Source organism: Strix uralensis, chromosome 7 (genome assembly GCF_047716275.1).
Source record: "Strix uralensis isolate ZFMK-TIS-50842 chromosome 7, bStrUra1, whole genome shotgun sequence".
NCBI lineage: Eukaryota > Metazoa > Chordata > Aves > Strigiformes > Strigidae > Strix > Strix uralensis.
The window spans coordinates 27,204,093-27,223,798 of record NC_133978.1 but is presented as its reverse complement, the minus strand read 5'-3'; the positions used below and the strand labels follow the sequence as shown (position 1 = coordinate 27,223,798).

General features: G+C 41.6%; 1 protein-coding gene across 18 annotated transcripts in view; it reads right to left on the bottom strand.

Moving 5' to 3' along the window:
- Positions 1 to 19,706, bottom strand: part of ARMH3 (armadillo like helical domain containing 3) — a 132,891-nt gene that overhangs the window by 66,679 nt on the left and 46,506 nt on the right. For all 18 annotated transcript variants that reach the window (XR_012629699.1, XR_012629700.1, XM_074875112.1 and 15 more), the window contains 3 exons: positions 8,677 to 8,759; positions 8,040 to 8,166; positions 5,269 to 5,344 (listed from right to left, as the gene is read on the bottom strand). Coding sequence is in view for 16 of the 18 variants with exons in the window: in XM_074875112.1 (XP_074731213.1) it covers positions 5,269 to 5,344; positions 8,040 to 8,166; positions 8,677 to 8,759 (286 nt within the window). In the remaining 2 variants the exon portion in view is untranslated. The remainder of the gene's footprint in view (positions 1 to 5,268; positions 5,345 to 8,039; positions 8,167 to 8,676; positions 8,760 to 19,706) is intronic.

Sequence of the window (19,706 nt, the reverse complement as noted above, 5' to 3'; positions counted from 1 at the left end):
ATTACCATAAAACACACCTCAGTGAACAATTCAATGGACTTGTTATTCCACCAGCAGTAGCCCCCACAAGCAGGTTTAAGAATGGATAGGGAACGAACCCCAGATCAGGCACCAGGCTAACCTGCACGCCTCAGCACCCTCTGCTGCTCAGCGCTGGCCAGCCCCAGCCAAGCAGTTCTGCACCCTCCATCAGTCCCAGGGTTATGTAATGCACCCAGTGCAACACTGCTGCTGGCAGCTGCTGCTGAAAGGAGTAACACCTGAGCATCCTTAACCAATACTCATGGTTCCTCTCAGAGAAGTTGGAAACAAGCAAGTGGCTTTTTCAGCTTTGAAATTATAACTTTAGACCATTGTATAAGGCAAGATGATTGTGTGAGTATTTTATATATAAATATACATATATATTTGTAAGTATATGCATGTGTGTGAATATGTATATGTATTTATATATACACAGATATCTGATATACATATATGGATACACACATTCATATATGTGCATATACATATAATATACATACAGATATCCATATTTTATATATATATGCACGTACATTTATTTTATTAAACAGGCTTTAAGCTTGCCCTCCCTTTTTCATTCTCTTACTCATGTTGGCAAGAAAGGGGGGAGTGTGTGTGCGTGTCCATTATGGCTGTACAGAGAGGGAGACAGAGGAAAGTGTGTGTGTATAGAGAGATATATATATCTCTCTGTAATTTTTTTACACAGTCTCAGCTGACTGTATCTATAAGCCTCCACTCCATACAGAAGTACTTATCTATCAGCAGGTCCCCTTTCATGTATCCTGCATAAATGATACAGCCATCCATTACAACATGACTAGGTCAGCAGCATTCAGCTATTCTCTCCCCATGAACAGATGCTAAATTCCTTGCTGTAAAGCCAAACAATGGTGAAGGTACTACGTGGACTGCTTGCAGTCACCCACTTTCTAACAAATATCTGAATGGAACCTCCTCCTCTGTCAAGGTTTTCAGTAAGTGCAGTTCTATGGAGTGCTGGTAATTTAACATGAGTTATAGCTGCAGAGCAGGGATGCCAGGTATTCTGTGACACACAAGCACAGCCCAATTTGGCCGCCTTCACCTGAGTAAAATTGTAAATGTTCCTTCAGAGTGCTCCTGCCCAGACTGGCAGCAAGCATAACCATTTTATACACCTCCATGTGATGCTTTAAGGACTTCTCCCAAATCCCCAATCTCTCCTTTACAACCCCAAAAGCAGCCTTCAGAGAAGCAGCACCTCCTGTACAAAGAAAGAATATCACACAGGGTGTCTCATGTGGAACAAAAGTAGCTGCAAGACGGAAGAGTGAATGAAAGCACCCAAGCGAGGATTACAGCATATGCTACAACAGAACATAAAACACACTTAAAAAAAAAAATAATCCTATCACCTATTTCCATACTACAAACTTACTTTCTGTTTGTTAAAAGTGTTACAGTGAGAAAAATAAAATTACTTTTAAAATGATGATGGGGCTGAATTTCAGACAGTGGGGAGATTCAGTCTATTAATCATTGAGTTAATCTATTTATTCACCTTGAAAAATCCTGATCAGGAGAAAGTCTATTAAAAGAATACAGGGATTCAGCTGCCACCTTCCTCACTGAGGAAGCAATCAGAAGATGCCCCTTTGAACCCTGTGTTAATAAAATTCTCATTAAATGCAAACCTGCACAATGTTATCTTAAAGAGGCTCATTAGCTTAAAAAAAATTAGTTGTCTCAAAATGTGCTTATTTCCTCATAGGTGAGAAGGTGAGTTTTCAAACCACTAACTGCTGCAGCTTCTTATTTCAACCCTATCAGTGCTGCAGCTATATCTTGCAGTCCATCACGTCTCAATTATTTATGTAAACCACAGAGACAAATCCACAGACAGAAGTTATAATCACTATTATGGGATAGCACATCAATGGGGATCACTCATTCCAGTATGGCATTTAAGACTTCAGCCAGATAAGGCTATTATTATTCTGTCTTCTTCAAATTTTCATTTTCTTTAAGTTGGACAGAAGTTCTGAATCATCCGTAAAAAGGAGAGGTATGGAGAAAAGGTAGGAATAGCCTGCCTGTCTCTCAATACTCAAAGAGAACATTCTTTTCACTAGAATAAGGACTAGAAAAAACAGATAATCAGCAACAACAAAACTCAATCAGACTGCCTAGTGGAGAATAGGATCCAACTAAAAAGTACAGTTAATACCATAATAGGATACACAAAGTGGGATCTCTCTCTGCAGCTGAGTTTAAACAAGAACGTGTCAAAGATTATCTAGGTATTACTCCTCCTGACTCTGTATTAATCAGATGACCTCGCCAATCCAACTTGTGGGGTACAAGCAGGACTGTTTAATGTGTCTCCCCAGAGCTACTCCTGTAACACAAATGCATTGCAGCCTTGGAAAATTGTAAACAACTCAGCTGTCCTCTCCTGGCAGAAATACACGTAAGATTGTACACTACAATTTAACACACTTGTTAAAGCCCACTGCATGCATGCCCACACAGATGTTTTTACATGTGTAATCTTTCCCACCAAAAGCCTTAGATAAGGAAATGTCAACTCTTATTTATTTATTTTTAAATAGCTGTTGTAATGAGATGAAGATATAAACCAAAGCGTGACTTTGCACTGCACTGTTACAGCAAAAAGCAGGTAATCGTTGCTCATAAAAACTTTCCAGAGTAACAGAACAAGCTGAGGAAAAAAATCCTATGTGAGGTGGATTTCTCTAAACTCCTTGCCTTCATGGCAAAGGCATCCAAATACAGACAGTATGCTAAAGACATTCTAAGGGGAAGCCAAAGTGGCATAAAAAAAAACAGACAATGAGGAGCTAAGTCCAGTTCAAACCAGCACATCCTTATCACTGCATAAAATAATTACATCTTATGATAATATTGTCACTCATTAACATACTGTGCTTCTGTAATAAAGCCATCAGCCTGACAGCCCTAAATGGTTCATTCTTCTCAAGCATCCTCTCTCCCTTTTCTCTTTGGCGATTTGGGCTTGCAACATCTCCATGACTCTCTGCAACACAGAGCCACAAGTGTGTGTGCACAAGGCTCCAGTTTGCACTCCTGGTCCAACACCAGAAGAAAACATGTGGCCCTGGTATTACATCCTCCTACAGACACTGCCACAGAAGTGGGACAGCCAACGGACCAGGACAAAATGGTCCTTCTGAACAAAATGCAGAAAACTTCAGACCTTGGAAGGGTTGACATGTTCCTCGAAGAATTATCCTCTTGCCCTCCTGCTGCATGATCTGCAACTAAATCCAGTCTTTAGGACAAAATGGAGTATTACATTATCACAGGCCCTTCACTTCATCCATTTTCCCTGTATGGAGATGAGTCTTTTGGAACTTTCTAAAGTATGTTCTTGCAAAAAAAAAAAAAAAAAGAGGCATCTAGTCCTAGTCACCACTTTGAAACATCACACTATCAATCACCTTCACAAAAGCACAGGATCTTTGGATTTCTCCAGCTTCCAACAACTATCTGATCTGAAATACATTCAGTTAAAGAACCCTTCAAATGTAATATTTTTTCCATGAGAAGAAAACAAACTGGTAGATGAAATACCTGAAACACACCCCCCTTTTTTTTTGAGAGAGACAGAGAAGAAATGGGATAAATCAAACAGACTAACTTCTCTGAATTCTAACCTCTCTCCAGGCCTTGAATCATCTCTAATTTAGACCTTTTCACCAAATGAAAAGCAGTCATTCGTGAAAACTTCTACGGCTAGTGGAAGACCACATGAAATCTCAACATACGTGAGCAGTTGGGTGGAGCAGGGGAAAGCTACCAAAAGCCTAGAAGAGAAACATATTAGAGGCTTCACTGGTTCCAGACAGCACCATGCACTGAACATGTCTGACACAGACTGTCCAGGGAGGGGTACCATGGTGCCAGTTTTTTGGTTGTATCTTGTCTCAGTTGCAATCTTTACAAAAGCAGCTGTTAAGCCAAAGGAAGTGAGCCAATGCAAAATCTTGGTTGCACAAACCAGAGGTGAGCACAAACCCTCTGTGACCACTTGCTTTTTTTATCTCTTCCCAGTTTAGATTTCTCTCCCTGGGTATACAGAGAATTCCCAGGGCAGACACTTTGTGTCACATTAAATGACATTAATTTGCCAACAGCTATCTGTTCTGCTGCTTCACTCCGAGTGCATTATCTGCCCACAAGTGTTCATTTATGTCTGTTTACAAAAAATAAAAATAAGAATAGTAGCAAAATAAATCTTCTGGAACCATATGTGATGTTATTAAGCTTACAGACTTACTAAGGGAACATTTAAGGTGGTTTATAGACACATAAGATGTATAATGACTTCAAAGATGCCCTCAGAGAGTTTGTCCTACACAATCTCTTTTGTAGTGAGGAAAATGACAAGTACTAGCAATGTAGCAGTACTGAACTACTTGGTGTTGCATAGACACCAAGTGTCTGGGGTGACCAGGGAAGTGATCGACAGATGTTTTTCAGTATAAATACTTATATCTTTTATGGTTTGCTTACAAGCCAGAGATGAAGAGTAATTTTTCTCTCGCAACATTACTCCATTTTCCAATCAATCATATCCATGAGCCTCTTGCCCAATAACCATCTTGGTCAGTACTAGCTGCTTCAAAAGCCAGAAAAAGAAATTACTGTTGTCGTGAAGGAATGCAGCACAAAAGTACCCCTAGATATTCCTTAGCCTTACAAGTTGAGCATAACTTCTGCCCTTGAACAGAAGGAAGAGGTTTAAGAGAATACTGAAATGTCCTTAAATAATCAGTTTTAAACACACACAAAAATCTTGCAGTGTTAAAAGAGGCCTTGAATCTGCTTATTACAGCTGGCTTATAGTTCCCTTCATAGCTTCAAAGAATTGCAATAGAATCACGCAACAGAAATCCATTAGGTACACAATCGCTCTGCCAGCACAGCATTGTTCCCTACTGTATAACTTGTCCCAAGAATGCTGTGAGGATTAATTCATTACAGCTTGTGCCATGCTTTGAAAGCACTCAGTCTACAGAAGAGCCAAGAGAATTATTAGAGAGAGGACAATCAAACCCTGGTGATCTTCTCTTTATCCCAGTGGGCCCTGTTTAGAGCAGCAGTTTAGCCCAACAAAGAGAACAAATTCAATACAACAAATGTGGAAGTGTCATGATAAGAATGCAGCCACACAGGACACAAGAATCTTTAAAATGGTTATTAACTTCTACTCCTTACCTAATATTGACTAATGCATGGGTCACCTTGCTTGCAGGCTCTTTCCATTGACCAGCATTGGTAGACAGCCTTAGAACTGAAAGGAAAAGACAGTTAACAGTGCTGGCACGAAACTGGCAATTTTCTAATCCAAAATGTCAAAAAAAGTCTGCTTTGGTGAGATGGCAGTCTGGGAACCACATCAAAACAAAGGTCATCTTTGAGACAACCTGTGATCCAGGGCAGAAGTTCCCTTGAAAGCCCATCTAAGAAATGTGAGGAACACAGAGAGGTGAGCAGAACAAAATAATGGCTGGGAGACAGGATGCAGAGGGGACAGAAGAGCCTACGTCCTCCTTTCATCACCACATACTAAAGTTCATTTCCCCCAGAAACAGGGCAGCATCCCAGGTCTATGATACCCTTTATTCCACACACTGCTGTTCTCCTCCAGCTCCTATTTTTGCAAGGTTCCATCAGAGTTGAACTATATCCTGCAATTTAAACCCACCCTAGGAGTGATGGATTCTTTACCTCCCCGTCTATCTGGGATTGCAGAGAGGAATTACACACCAGGCTAGGGAAAAATGCTCCCTGGAGGAACAAGGGTGTTGTGCTGTTGCACAGATGGTCTCTGACAGACTTGGAAGCAGATCTGAAAACATTCCGCAACAGGAAGAACTTCTAGGGAATCCAATTCTTTTCAGCCAGCGTACCAAAAATATTTATTTAGGTCAGAATCTGTAGTGTTTCTGTGGTGGCAGTTACCTACACATCTCTCGGTAAGTACCAAAACAATAAGAGATCCTGTAGCAAACGTTTGGGTTAATTTCAATATTTCCTGAACAGAAGGGAATTTTTTATGAATTTGTATATACAGGGATTTCTGGAGGTTACATTCCACAAGAAAGGTTCACCCTCAACTCCAAAGTAAAGGAACAGCACATCACCCGAATTTAGGATCGTCTAGAAACACAGATGCTACAAGAGAATCCATAAGCACAGTGGCTGCATACTCATGCCCATTATTGCATGAGAGAAGCTTTCAGTCCTGCAGATCTGGATAAAGTTCAGATTCAGGACAAGAAAAATAAATAAAACCCAAGACAACTAGATTCCACCTCCACTCCTAACGTAGAAAATTTCAACTACGTTAACAGGCTAACGTTACGCTAAAGGACAGAGTAGCTTTCTCATCTGTGCTAACAAATGTCCAGAGGCTAGGGGACAGAAGGGTGACTGTAGTCCCAACGAGGTGGACTGACAAGCAAAGTGAAGCTGTCAGGACACCCAGTTAAGCTGTGGCTTTCATCAACTTGAGACAGTGTTACCTTCTCACTTCCTAGTGTCATTTGCAAAAAAAAAAAAAAAAAAAGATGTCAGCTCTGAGTAACATTATTTTGTCAAACAGTAGGTACTGTAGCTGAATATCTGAAGTAATGTATTCAGAGAAGGTTTCCATTCAGGCATCTACATTAATTCAAAGGGGTTTGCTCTATGTAGCAGGATAGAAAACATTCATGTGACAAATTAATTGTTTCAACAGGTCAGATGTGCCTATTGCAGCCCAACTGAGTAAGTATTTGTGTGTGTTATTCTTCCATTCCACTTTCTTTCAGCTTCCACTGGGGATGGTTTTGAAAAATTACGGGCTAGTAAAAGCACCTCATCTTACTAGCTGCAATTCCTGGGAGTAGGAAATGGGTTAGCAAAAAATCTTATGTGCTCAAAGGGCACAAAAATGGCGAAGCGATCCCTTATATAATGGATGAAAACTGTAGGAAGTTTGTACAAAAGGGCAGTTCATTTTTGCTTGCAGTTGCAGGGAGTATTCAGCTACATTTATTTAGGTGAGGATGGTTCTCTCCCATGTCAGAAGAGTGCTGTGGCTAACTGTCTGTCTCTCACTGCCCTTTAATTCCCCTCATATGCTTATATTAACTCCTGTTCTTCATTGGGTGATCACGCTGAGAAGGGACCAGGGAGTGAAAGGAAGAAAGGTCCTTCTACAACAAAGCAAACAAAGAACACAGCTGTATTCTTTTCTTCACAGCTTGAAGCATGCAGGCACTACACCAGTGCTGCTGCAGCTACCCTTGACTGCATGCTCCTGTGTATACACTGCCTGATTATGCCTCCATGCATTCCTTGCTCTCCTTTGTTCCTCTTTTCCCTGCTGGGTGTCACTTGGTGGCATTCCAGCATGCCTCTCTCTCTCTGAAGGATGGCAGCTTCTCCCTGTTTCGCTAGTAGGCACATTCTAGTCCAGTGATTCGCTTGTCATTGCAAGCAGGTTTGTGAGGGCTGTTTCCTTGGTTTGTTTTGGCAATGAGGGTAGATGATGTGATTTGTCTAGCACAGCAAGCTTCTTGTTATAAGTTTCTCAAATTCTTTTCCAAATTCTTGTTTGCATTGAGCTCTGTGCTGGCTGGTTCTGCAGCATGTACCTGCCTTCTGCCTCAAAACTGTCGAACAGATGCAAACGACACAAAGATGCATAAAATACACATACCTGGTTGGGCCAACAAATTTATATTTCCAACCACGGTAAGTGGCTGCTAGAGAGGCAATAGGTCTGTTCCTATTTCTTTCTGACTAAAATAAAATTATCCCTTTATCAAGTTTATCTCTCTCTCAATTCTTAATTTACCAAACATATCCTAGTACACAAAACATGATCACTCACCAAGACACCCATCAGTAGCAGGTGGACAGAAACTGACACAAACATCCCTCCAGCACCACCCTCATTTCCAGTCAACAGTAGTCCTGACCAGTCAGGAGGTACTCACCCATAGAATAAAGGTTGTCAAAATTCTGATGCATACGAATGATTTCATAATACAGCTCATCATAGCTGCTGGGAGTGGGGAGAAAGGTGTCTCCGTAAGTGATGAACATGTTGAACAGGTTCACAACCTATACAAGGAAGTGAAAAGAAGTTACAATAGGAATATTTACACAAAATCCATTCTGCAACAGAAACAATACAAACTATGTCCAAAACCTTCAAAGAAATAGCTCTCAATTGCATTACACAGTATTACATTACTTAATTGCTTTATCTATTATTTTCCTCATAGTACAGAAGAGACAGACAAGAAACTTAAATACTATCCTATCTGGGGGCCAGGAAAACAGGTTTCTATTATTTTGTATTTAAAGGGCCACAGAACAAGAAAAAAACATTACCAAACCTGGAAAATTAAACTAAGCCTTTCCTCATACAGACTTGTTTATTTCAACTCTACAGTGAGTTCAAGCACTGCCCTTTTCAAACATGTAGCAAAACCAACCACAATGATACTCCTCTGCTTTGTGGCCTTGCTCTGGTATCTCCTTACCAGGCCAGAAATCCTGGATTCTTTCCTAAGATTCATTCAATATTAAGTTGTTTGAAATAAGAGGATTTGCTTTGTCTGGACTCACCATAAGAGCAAGGGTGAAGATGTTGTGCTTGGCCAGCAACACAGTCTCATTAGACATAAGGAACTTCAACAAGTTGATCAAAGCTAGGAGAAAATAATACATATTTTTAAAATAAAATTAAAAGCAAAGCCATTCTCAGCAAGTCACTTAAATACAGATGCATTTTCATTATCTAGTGTAAACTAACCTAAATGTCAGCTGCTCACCTCTCAGAAATACATCCATTTTCATGTGGGATTTGTCGGTTTCTTTTTTCATGGCTAAAATACTGTCCTGGACAGGTAAGTGACAGCTATTTTACTGTTCCACATTTATTCTCCTTCACTGACTTCCCAATCAAATCTGCTTAGGCTCAAGGTAAGTCTCTTGTTAGCTTAGTTGGTTCAGGGGAGATTTTTCTATCTGCCAGATCATGAAGTGAGCTTTGGGCTTGGAGAATCCAACTATCTCATTTCTGCTTCCTACATCACCAACATGATGTATGCATAGTCAGCCCCAAACTGTCACTCTTGTTGATACATGCAGTTTAAAAAGAAGTAACAAAAAAAACCACAGCATAGCTTTTCTGTAGCTCTATGTCAACGCTGCTGCAATGGTACAAGGAAGGATAGAGTACTTTATTGTGTCAATTATCTAGGGTTGTTGCGGTAAACACTACGGATCTTGTTCACACTTGTCTTAAAAAAAACAATAAAAGCTCCTGCTGTAGCCACCCCAAATCAGTTAGTGATAGTGGGAATTAACAGAAAGGTTGGCTAGAAGAGCTTTAAACAGACTTCACAATAAACAATAGTATTCCATAAACTTGAATAAACTGAAGTTCTTTATCTTGTTTTTTCCTAGTTCTTGAAAATTTCAAAAAATAAAGCTATTTTCTTCTGCATTATAGCTGCTCAGGACTGAAAGCTGATGTCTGCCTAGAACAAATGCTATGAAGTCAACAGATTTCAAGACTTAAAACATCTGAATTAGATGACCTGCAAAGTCAAGCTGAAATGCTATACAGACTTTTTAAAAAAGGTTCTTAATTACCTACTAATTGGTAACTGCATCTAACAGAGTAATACCAGTCATTACTCCAATTTCTTATAGGTACAACTAGAATCTGTCAATCTGTTCTTCCCCCCACCATTACATAAGCGTTACACACTACCCAGCAACCTGCAAGAAAACCAACTCCAGTCTGGGAGAAACCCATAGCAAATACAGAACAGACCATTCATCATAGCCCAAAGGTACAGGCTATGAAAGAGGAGGAGATAAAGCACAGAGAACAGGAATGAGGTGAGGGCAAAATTTAGATATATCCTCCACTCCCTTCAGGATTACAAAGTATTCACAAAAGGTAAAACCAGAACACCTACAGTAAAATGATAGACGTGAAGAGACTGGTAAGATCTGGAATTAAACAAAATTGTCAGATTTTGAATACAGTCCTGCAACCACTACCTTCCAATACTAGAAGTTCACCAGGAGTATCAAAAGTTTACATAGGCCCCCAAAAGGGAAGCCTACAGTCCTAGTGTGGGTATTTACTCATCGCAGACAGAAGCTTCTTCAGTTTAATCTACCAGCTGGTGGCTTGATGCTGAACTGTAAACCAGAATGGTCAAAGTCCTCTGCAAACTCCAGACACGCAAGTGATTCATCTTTCAGAGCTATTCCAGGATTTAACAATCCGCAGTAGCATCTCTCCCATCCATGACAGCAGCCCACCTCATGAAGCAGATATATTAATACATTTTCACTCCAGCCTCAGAACTCCCCATAACATCATCACCTCATCATCAGACTGAAACTCCTGGGACCAAAAGCAGAGCCTGGATTCCACAATAATCCAGCTCTGGAAATACTCCTGTCAGATATTTTTCTGTAAAACAGCCGTTTCAAAACAAAGAAGTAGCAGGTACAGATGGGCTCTCCAACGGAGCAGAGATCCAGCTAAAAACAGGTTGCCAAGGTAACCAAGCCTCCACAGCAAAAAAGTAGAGTCTCCCGCAGTCAGTGCCTTGGACTGAAGACAGCTGCCCTGTGTGTCACAGCAGCTTATTGGCCATGTCTCTAAGTTATAAGCATGGTTTTACCTCTTCCCTGGCCACATAAGTGAACACAACCACAACTGGTGACCAGCTGCTGCTGTTCAACTACTAGCAGTTGGGGCTTCTGAAAGCAAAGTAGCAGAGCTCTGGATTTCCTGTAACAAGTGGTGCAAAGGCTCTTGTTCATCCCATTGTCTCTCACTCTTCCACCAGGGCCCTGCTGAAAGGCCCTTGCTGGTGGGTGATTGCACAGCACGACAAGAAACCACTGAAGAACCAAACACAGTGAACGTCAAAGCCGCCCGTGATGGGGAGACATTTTTAAGAGAACGAGTCCAACCATCATTTGCCTAGAGCACGAGCACTCACCAACTGCCAGGGACAAGTACCCTACCACTGCCCACTGCGGTATTTCTCAGATACCACCCTGAAGCACTTGCACTGCTCTATATTGGTGACAACACTTGAAGGAGAACTGTTGCTCTGTTCTAGCCCAACAATAGCTCCTACATTTGTTCCAGTCATTGTGATGAATTTGCTCATGCTTAATTTTCCTGTTCCAGTTAGAAGACAAGAGATTACCGCTGCTTGAAATCAGTCTTTATACCTGAATTGCACTGCATCATAGCTTACTCACAGCCGACCTATGACTTAAATTCCTTCCCTAAGAACTAGGAAGGAGAGGGACGTGCTTCACATGAAGAAACTCAGTGCTGGGCCCAGAGCTGGTCAGAAACGCTAATTCACCAGGTTTACTGTCACTGTGTGCACAGCTCAGACAAATTTATCCAACTGTTTGGAAACCACACATTCCTAAAGAAGTTGCAGTGCTCCTAATTAGGATATACACTACATTGATGCTCAAAGAGCAACCTATCTTTTTCCACACCAGCACATTCGGCACCAGCCTCTGTTCAAGCGGCTCTAAGAAACAGGAACACTGTGGAAAACAAACCCTTAAATCTATGGCTACCTCTGTCTCTCTAGTTTTCTTGCAAAGCAGACCCTGTACTGAAAATGAGGACAGCTATGCCCTGGAGTTTTCAGGATTAACAACTTTTAGATCCAGCTTCATATGCACAGTGCCCTTCAGTGACAATTACACACACTGAATAAACCTTCAGAGCAAAGGTCCAACTGGCTGAACGCCCCTCTGCCCCCGAGCTCCAATGGGGCACTGCTGCTACTTCTCCTGAGCAAACTGAAGCCAAACCAAATGTGTCACTTTTTCCCTGCTGCAATCAACTGTTCACCTCTCATATCCCATCTGCAGGCTGCCCTCTCACACTAGCCAGGAAATTATCCATGTTTTTTCCCAATGGAGGAGCAGTTCAATCTCTCAGCTGCACAGGCAGACAGAATTGTGGCTATTGCTTGGGCTCAGCCACATTATCCCAATTTGTGCTCCAGGATTTAACAGTGATGGATGGTTTGGGCATGAGATCTATTTTAACATTAACTGGAAAACAGCACCATTTTTGCAACAGCCTCTAGAGCTTTTTTTTTTTCTGAAGATACCTGTCTTTGGCATCACTTACCAGGACACAATACATCCACTACAGTGAGTCTTGAAACACCTATAATTTCACAATACAATAGTGTCACTAAAACTTCTTTAGCAACAAAAGCAGAAGGCTGTAACTAAACTCAACTAGCAGCCATTGGTATTTGCGTGCAAGCTCCTCATTTTGTGACCTGAGCTGAGTGCACTGGCTGTGCTTCTTAAACCGAGAACACAGCCTTGAACACCTACATTTACAGCCTTAAAACCAAGTAGAAAAGCATGTTGAGTGGACACTTAAATCGGACATGAAGCCATATGATTGGCTGTATGTGAAAGCGGTGTAAGGCATACAGGCTGGTTTTTAGGCAATTTTCTCTCCCAAGGATTATTACAGCCAAAGGATGAAAAGTGACGTCACCAGCTTTTACAGATACCCACACTGCTTTTTAAACTGAAATGACTGCAGTGAAAGAGGCTCTTAGCTCCTCTGCCACACAGCTGCTTTTGAGGACAGACACTTGCCCTTATCAGCTCTCGTGGCCAGTCTGTTTGCTGAGGAGCAACAGTACTCCTGCTCAGTTATTTGCAGCCCTTCTTCAAGCCAATCCTCTGTAAGAAGACTGTGGGCAGCCAGCATCTCTTCTTCTCTTCTACCAGGAAGGATGTAATTCCTGTTACAGACAGATGCCCTTCACTCCCCCTTTCCTCTCTTCCTCCTCCCATAGCAGACTCACCTTCTCTCCCAGTAAGCCTCGTTTCAAACAGAAGTATATTCAGCCCCAGCACATCTGGGATTCACACAAAGTTTTGTTCTATTTAGTGCCTCAGTGTTCACTGTTTGGATCACATGTAATGCAACAGGAGCGTGGAGGTAGGTTAAGTAGAGAAAACGGAAAAAAAAAGTAGTAGTACCATCCCCTGGGCAAGTCAGAATGTAGCACAGGCTCTGCCAAGAGCATCAGAAGGCTTTGATGCGTTATTGCACAACAGAGCAGAAGAGAACAGCCCTGAGACACACATCAATGAGAGCGTGGATGGGTTGAGCACAGTATGGAGGCCTCTGTCATCGCATCTGCTGCACTTACAGGTCAAAAATCTTCTAATGGTGCATATAATGGCCCTCAACAAAGGAGCAAGTGAGAAAGAGATGTGAGAGCTCCTCAGCTGCAGTATAACATCAATTAACAGGATCCTGTACACTACCAAAAATCCTCCAGTTTTCTACCCTCCATCTCTCAGGGCACACTGGGAAGAACAGTGATTTTCCTATTCCCTCTGGAAGTTACCATTGTACCAAGAGTATATTCAGTGTTCTCCTTTCAGTGTTTCAAATCTCAGCCCCCTTAAGAGGATTCCCACCCACATGTCACTACAGAGCAGCTGATAATGACATCTGGGCAACACTTCTATGCTGCAGCAAAATCCTCTGCCTACGAGTGCTTCAGCAGCCCAGTAACCACTCTGGACCTCTTATAGCCAGCCTGTTCACACATACATACTCTCAAGGCAAGGTCCATACCACTCATTGTAGCACATGGTAAACCTGATCTGGTAAGGATTAGTGCACTAGACTGGAACTGAGAAGAAACTGGATTCAACTCCTCAGGAATCAGCACTCTGGTCTTTTTGTGCTTCAATTTCTCCAACATAAATGAGAAAAACGCACCATTCTGTTTGCAACAGCACTGGAAGCATAAATAGAGCAACAGCCCTGGCTGTACCCAGTCAGACCAAAGGCCCTCAGTATTCTGTCTCTAACCGGTCAACATCAAACGCCTGTTGAAAAGTAAGAAGCCAAACAACACTTTCTCATAACGCTCTTCAGATTTCAAAATTCATCATCATTCGCTTACACGAGAGAAACTACAGCACAGAGTGTGGAAATAACAGACTCTCACAACATGAATACCATAACCACAGACCAGTCTTCTCTCCTATTAAAGACTGGAAGTCACAAGGGCTAAGCTAGGATAACCATATATCCCACTGTGCTCTTATGAGGAGGAGGAGAAACCCTGGAACAGAGTAATCACCTGTAATAAATGCTATATACTTGAAGAAAAATTCAGAAGTAGGGAAGCAAAAGGCTCAAACACAATATACTGAGATGACCTGAGTGTTAAGAAGGTGCAGATCTGGCCATGTTCAGCAGAACAGTGATCAAAACAAACTCAGCAGGACATTAATATCTACAGATAGGGTTTGACAGAAGAGAACCAACAGAGGTAGTTTCCAGATAGAGCAGGAGGAATAGAAAATGTGTCCAAGAAATAGCTACATTGCCATTACAAACTAATGCACCAGAATCCCCTGAGGCACAAACTATCCCAGCATCCTTGGACAAGTGAACCAATTACTCAGGGACAGCACTTGCAGCTTCCCGTCAATCAGCCAAAGTGCTGGAAAACAAGACCGTTGCACCATTGCTGCAGTCCCCTCTCAGGGGAGCAGAGGAGGCTATAAAAGCTCTGTCAACATCACTATTCAACATGCTTCAGCTCCTTCTCTCTGCTCTGATAAGGAGGGAGCACCCCACTCATAGCTGTAACTATTCACCTGGCTGGACGTCTCCTCTAACCGCTGCCCGCGCTGCCTCCCTGCTCGCTGCCACAGGCGCTGCCGAATTCCTGCTCCCGGCCACCAAAGCTCTGTGGCAGACAGCAGCCGGCTGTTGGCAGGCTCCCCATCACCAGCATCTCAGCATTCTACAGCTGTTCCCTCTTCTCCCCATGACTCGCGGGGTACAAGCATGAAAGCAGCCTGCATTCTTAGTGAGAAACAACAGCTTGCCAGAGGGCTGGAGCACATGCTGGCATAAGCCATCACTCTGAGGATCAGTCGAGTAGGCCACTTCACTTCCAATCCTTTACTTTCTTTATATAGTCTCCATCCCCAGTACTCACTGTTCCCACCTAACCGCAGCCAACGGTGTGAAAATTGCAAGCTTAATGGAAATGCTAATTGCTGATGCTAGAGCAATACTGCTTGATAGCAATCCAGCAAGCAGTGAGAAAGAAATCAAATTTTCCAACTTAAGCTAAAGCTCATATGAACAATATGCTTTTTTCTTTAAAATAAAAAATAAAAAAGCACACACCCACAAGCTTCATTCCTCTTTAGAGGAAAGGGAAGTATTGAGCTCAATTCTGTTCTGTCTGACAGTGCAGGTTCACACTGTTAATTAAATAGTAGTCTTGGGAGTTAAGGTTGCACATTTTTGCATGGGGTTTTAAAACAGAAAAGGAGAAGCATCTGGAGAAATAGCAGAAACATTGTGTGAGAACATGGAAAGACAGCAAAGAAAGACACCCAAGAGTGCTGCTTCTTGAAAACAAAAAGGGGACAGGGATAAATCACTGCATTCTGAATGCTGCAACCCCCCCATGCAGACAAAGAGACGGCTGTGAATAGCTCTGGCTGTAATGCTTCTGTCATCAATGGGACTGTTTCCCAGGAGAACTTATCACACTATCTCCACTAGGTCACCATGATCTGCAAACTGTTAGGGATTCACAATCAAATTCTTCAGTGTTAGCTAGCTTTATTTAAAAAGTAATTTGCAGGACAGAGCTACATATCTGGATGAGACCTGCCAGGCTGAGGCAGGATGACCAAAAGGTTACTAGACTTTTGTCCAGTTAGATGACTAAATTTCCTTTGTGCCCATCTGAACAAGGCTCTGTTGGTGAAGAATTCCCATCCTGATCTTACTAGGTTATCAATAACATCCACAAATCTTGTATTATTCTTTTTCTCTTCATCTGCAACCAGAGCCAAACTCTTCATCAGTATTAAAATACGTTAAAATAAAGTGAAGGTAACTAGAATTAAGTAATAGAACACTAAAGAAGAATATAAGTAAAAGCAGATACTTCCTGAAAATGCCCCGTGCAGGGAATTTAGAACATCCTCTTTTACAGGAAAGCCACCGAGTTTTTGCACTATCTTCTTTAGGAAATTTATACCAGTATATTTCACCAAATGGCTGTGTGCTCTTACCACAGAAGTGGTTTAGCTTTGGTTGAAGGAGGTAACATGGAAAGGTTAACATGAAATTAGACCACCAGTTGAGAATGACAGCAGAAGACTACAAGCAGATGCTTGCAGTCTTACTTCTGAATGTCACATGTCTTCTGCCTGTAAGTGAGCTTAGTTGTTTGACTGGCATTTTCTTTAGGGCAACATGGAGAGCTACCAGAGTACAAATTAAATAAACTAATGAATATCAACCCACAACATACATCACAACTGCAGACAAAACTTATTTTATAAAACTGTCTTTCAGTTTCAGCCCTTTCCTAGATTCACTGAAATAGCTAGCAGGACAAACAGTCGAACTCCTGTATCAGGTTGTGCCAACACAGTACCACGTGTCCAACCAAGCACCAGCACCCCTATCGGTAAAGAAAATAGGAAACTCTAAGGGCTGCCAACTCCTGCTATGTATTCCATGACACACAACAGTTACAGCCTTTAGTTTGTGTAAGAAACTACATTCTTTCCAATAGATTTTCAGAACTATTCCACCTCCTCAGAAACTTTACTAGAGTCAACAAGCACAAGTGCTTGTGAACCTGTTGGGCTTCCTACTGAACACCTGGCCAATATTATCTGTTTTCATTCAATTTCAAAGATAAGGAACAGAGATAAAGCTAAGCATCTCTGTCGTCAGGGTGCTAATAAGAGACCCGTGAAGTCCTGTCCATACCCGTCTTGGCACAGAAAGAAGTCATAAGCATGGCTGAAAAGGTCAAAACATCATTCTGAGAAGAAAACATCCTTTCCTCTTTTAAGCACACAATACATTAAGAAGCACTGGAAAACAAAATACCCAGGATACACACCTAAGCTAGATGCTAGCTCTCATTCCTCAGTTTCCCACACTGAAGAAGGGTCCCAGGAAGGCATTAAAATAAGAGAATAGGAAAAGGATATTTAGTCCCATCCCTGAGAGTTAAAAATGCCGAACAGCTCACTTTCCAGATCATGCAATGATTTCTAACCCAAAAGTTTCTATCCAGTAACACCTCCTACCCTCCCTAACCCTCTAACCCCAGACCTCATCCCACCTAGAACCTCCTATACTCAGGGCCCCCTGTTCCTCCTAACACACTATCACCTCCAATTCACCTTAGGGTCTCCATTCTCCCAGGTCAAGATCCCAAAGACTTACCCACCCCATCAACTCAGAACTCCCATTCCCATTGCACCTGCTCAGCAGCTCACCTTTAACCAGCCTGGATGCTGCTCTTGCCTCTTCCTCCCTCAGTTCCTGGTGTTCCCACTGGCAACGTCAGAGGGAGCCCATCCTTCCCACTTCCAGCCTCATTCCTCAGTGAGGTGGCACTCTTTAAAAAGCCAGCATCACCTTGTACTCAAACAACTCATGAGATCCCAAATCTCCAGCATGGCATACAGCACCTGGCTGGGAGCTCTCAGCTACATGGAGATTCCAATGTGCAGCTTTGAAAAGTTGGGCCAGCCTCCCACTATCAAAAGGCACATAGACATGAGACCCTTTAACAGAGACAAAAAGACCTTCTTTGTACTCACCCTAGATTTCACTTTATGAAAGCATTTCACACTTAACACACAAGCTCCTGTTCTTCTACACTATTCCTACACATGACCTTTATTAGTTACCTTTGAAGAGGCTGTGCTGAAGAGACCATTCTCTTATGCTTGCAAATCCTTCACAGCTTAAAGACATTTCTTCCCCTGTTACTATATCATAGAATTCTTCACTGCACAGAAATCACCACAGCAGCCTTATCTATACCATCAGCTGGATCTTGACTGCTTCCTCTGAACTCTTAAGACTTCAGAAGCATGCAGAAGACAGTGCTGTTGGATCTTGAACCTTGGTAGCATTTTTTAAAGCCACAGAAGATATTCTGCAAGTTTGTAAGAAGGTCAAATTTTAGATCTTTAATTCTTTTCCCTAAAATCTTTAAGTCATTTGCTAACTGGCCAAGTGGCTCTACAGTCTTTCAAACTCTCAAGGCACCTAGTGATCAGGCATTTTACCAGTGAACTACACTGTCTGGTACACCAGTATATGAACCCTGACTCCACAAGAGCTGCAAGAAGACAAGCTTCCCTTGCCAGGTAGCTGCTGCAGAATGTGACAGTGACAGCAGGATTAGAGATGAAGGGGAGACACAACATCACCTGATTTCCAATCTGTTCAGCCACACAAATCAGAGGGCTCAAGCAGACCTGATCAACAGTTGGAGAACCAGAAATGCCACAGGTAACAAATACTATCAGTAATCAGTATTTCAGCCACAGAAGTAACAAAGCAAAGTACAAGCAACTGAACAACACCACCTTAAGTATGCAGTGTATAAGGGCAAGTGTGATATACATAGTGAAAGTGGGGGTTTTTTCTCTCTCCAAAAATATTGCTACTTTATTTTAAAATGTTCCACAGAGAAACCTTTCACCTCTTTAGCATTCACCCAAAAATATTTTGAAAGCAATATTATCCTCATGTTATAAATATAGAAACTGACAAAAAGATCTAAGGAGTACACAAAAAGGAAAAAAGTATGTTTTGTCCGGTAGCATTGCATAAGTATCCTTTGATAATCCTAAACTAAGAACAGAGAAAAATTAACTTCTTGATAATGCTACACATATGAAGCACCTTCATTTTAATAGTGCATTTGGCATCTATCAAATTAACTAAGCTACAAGATAAGAAACTCTAGCCCCTATGTTATAATTTGAGAACTGATCTTCAGCACTTACTAATGGCAAAGCTCATTTTTAATTCTACTTTACATTCATAAATGGCTATTTCACCATTATTCATTATTATCTAAGATTTTTTATGATCCACTCTTGCTATTATAAGTCTATATTAGTTAGAATTGCTTTCCTGTTTCTTTAAATATGGCTTTTGTTTAAAACAAACCATAGCAACTGCAAAGAAGTTACCTGTACTCCCTAAACTCAGAGTGAATTGCTCAAGCATTACTAATTTTGAGGTGGGAAGAGTTGAAGAAATTAGGTCTTTTTATATAAAAAGCTTAAATGACTCACGAAAACTCTTTTGGCATAGCTTATACATGCTTGACAACAACAACATATATAGCACCTTCCATCACTCAAGTGCTGTGGAAACTAGTTAAGAGTTCAACAATTAAAACCCAAACCCCACCTTTATGACCAGCAAAATCAACCTCATTTTCAAATGACAAGGGGCAGAACTTAAGAAAAACATTGGGCATAACATGCTGCTTCCGAGAGGAGGAAACTGGTTGTTAAAGTTTCTTTGTCAGCTCTACAAATCACCTTACACTTGACATTCATCAAATCAGTATTTAAAAAGTATAAGGTGCCTGGCATAACAATCCAGGAGAATACCAATTGGCCTAAATGTCTGTAAGGGAACAGGTCAACACAATCATATCCCCTTACAGTTTCTGACCTTGGCCAAATTTCCAGGCTAGTTACCAGTAATGGTACACTGTCACAGCAGA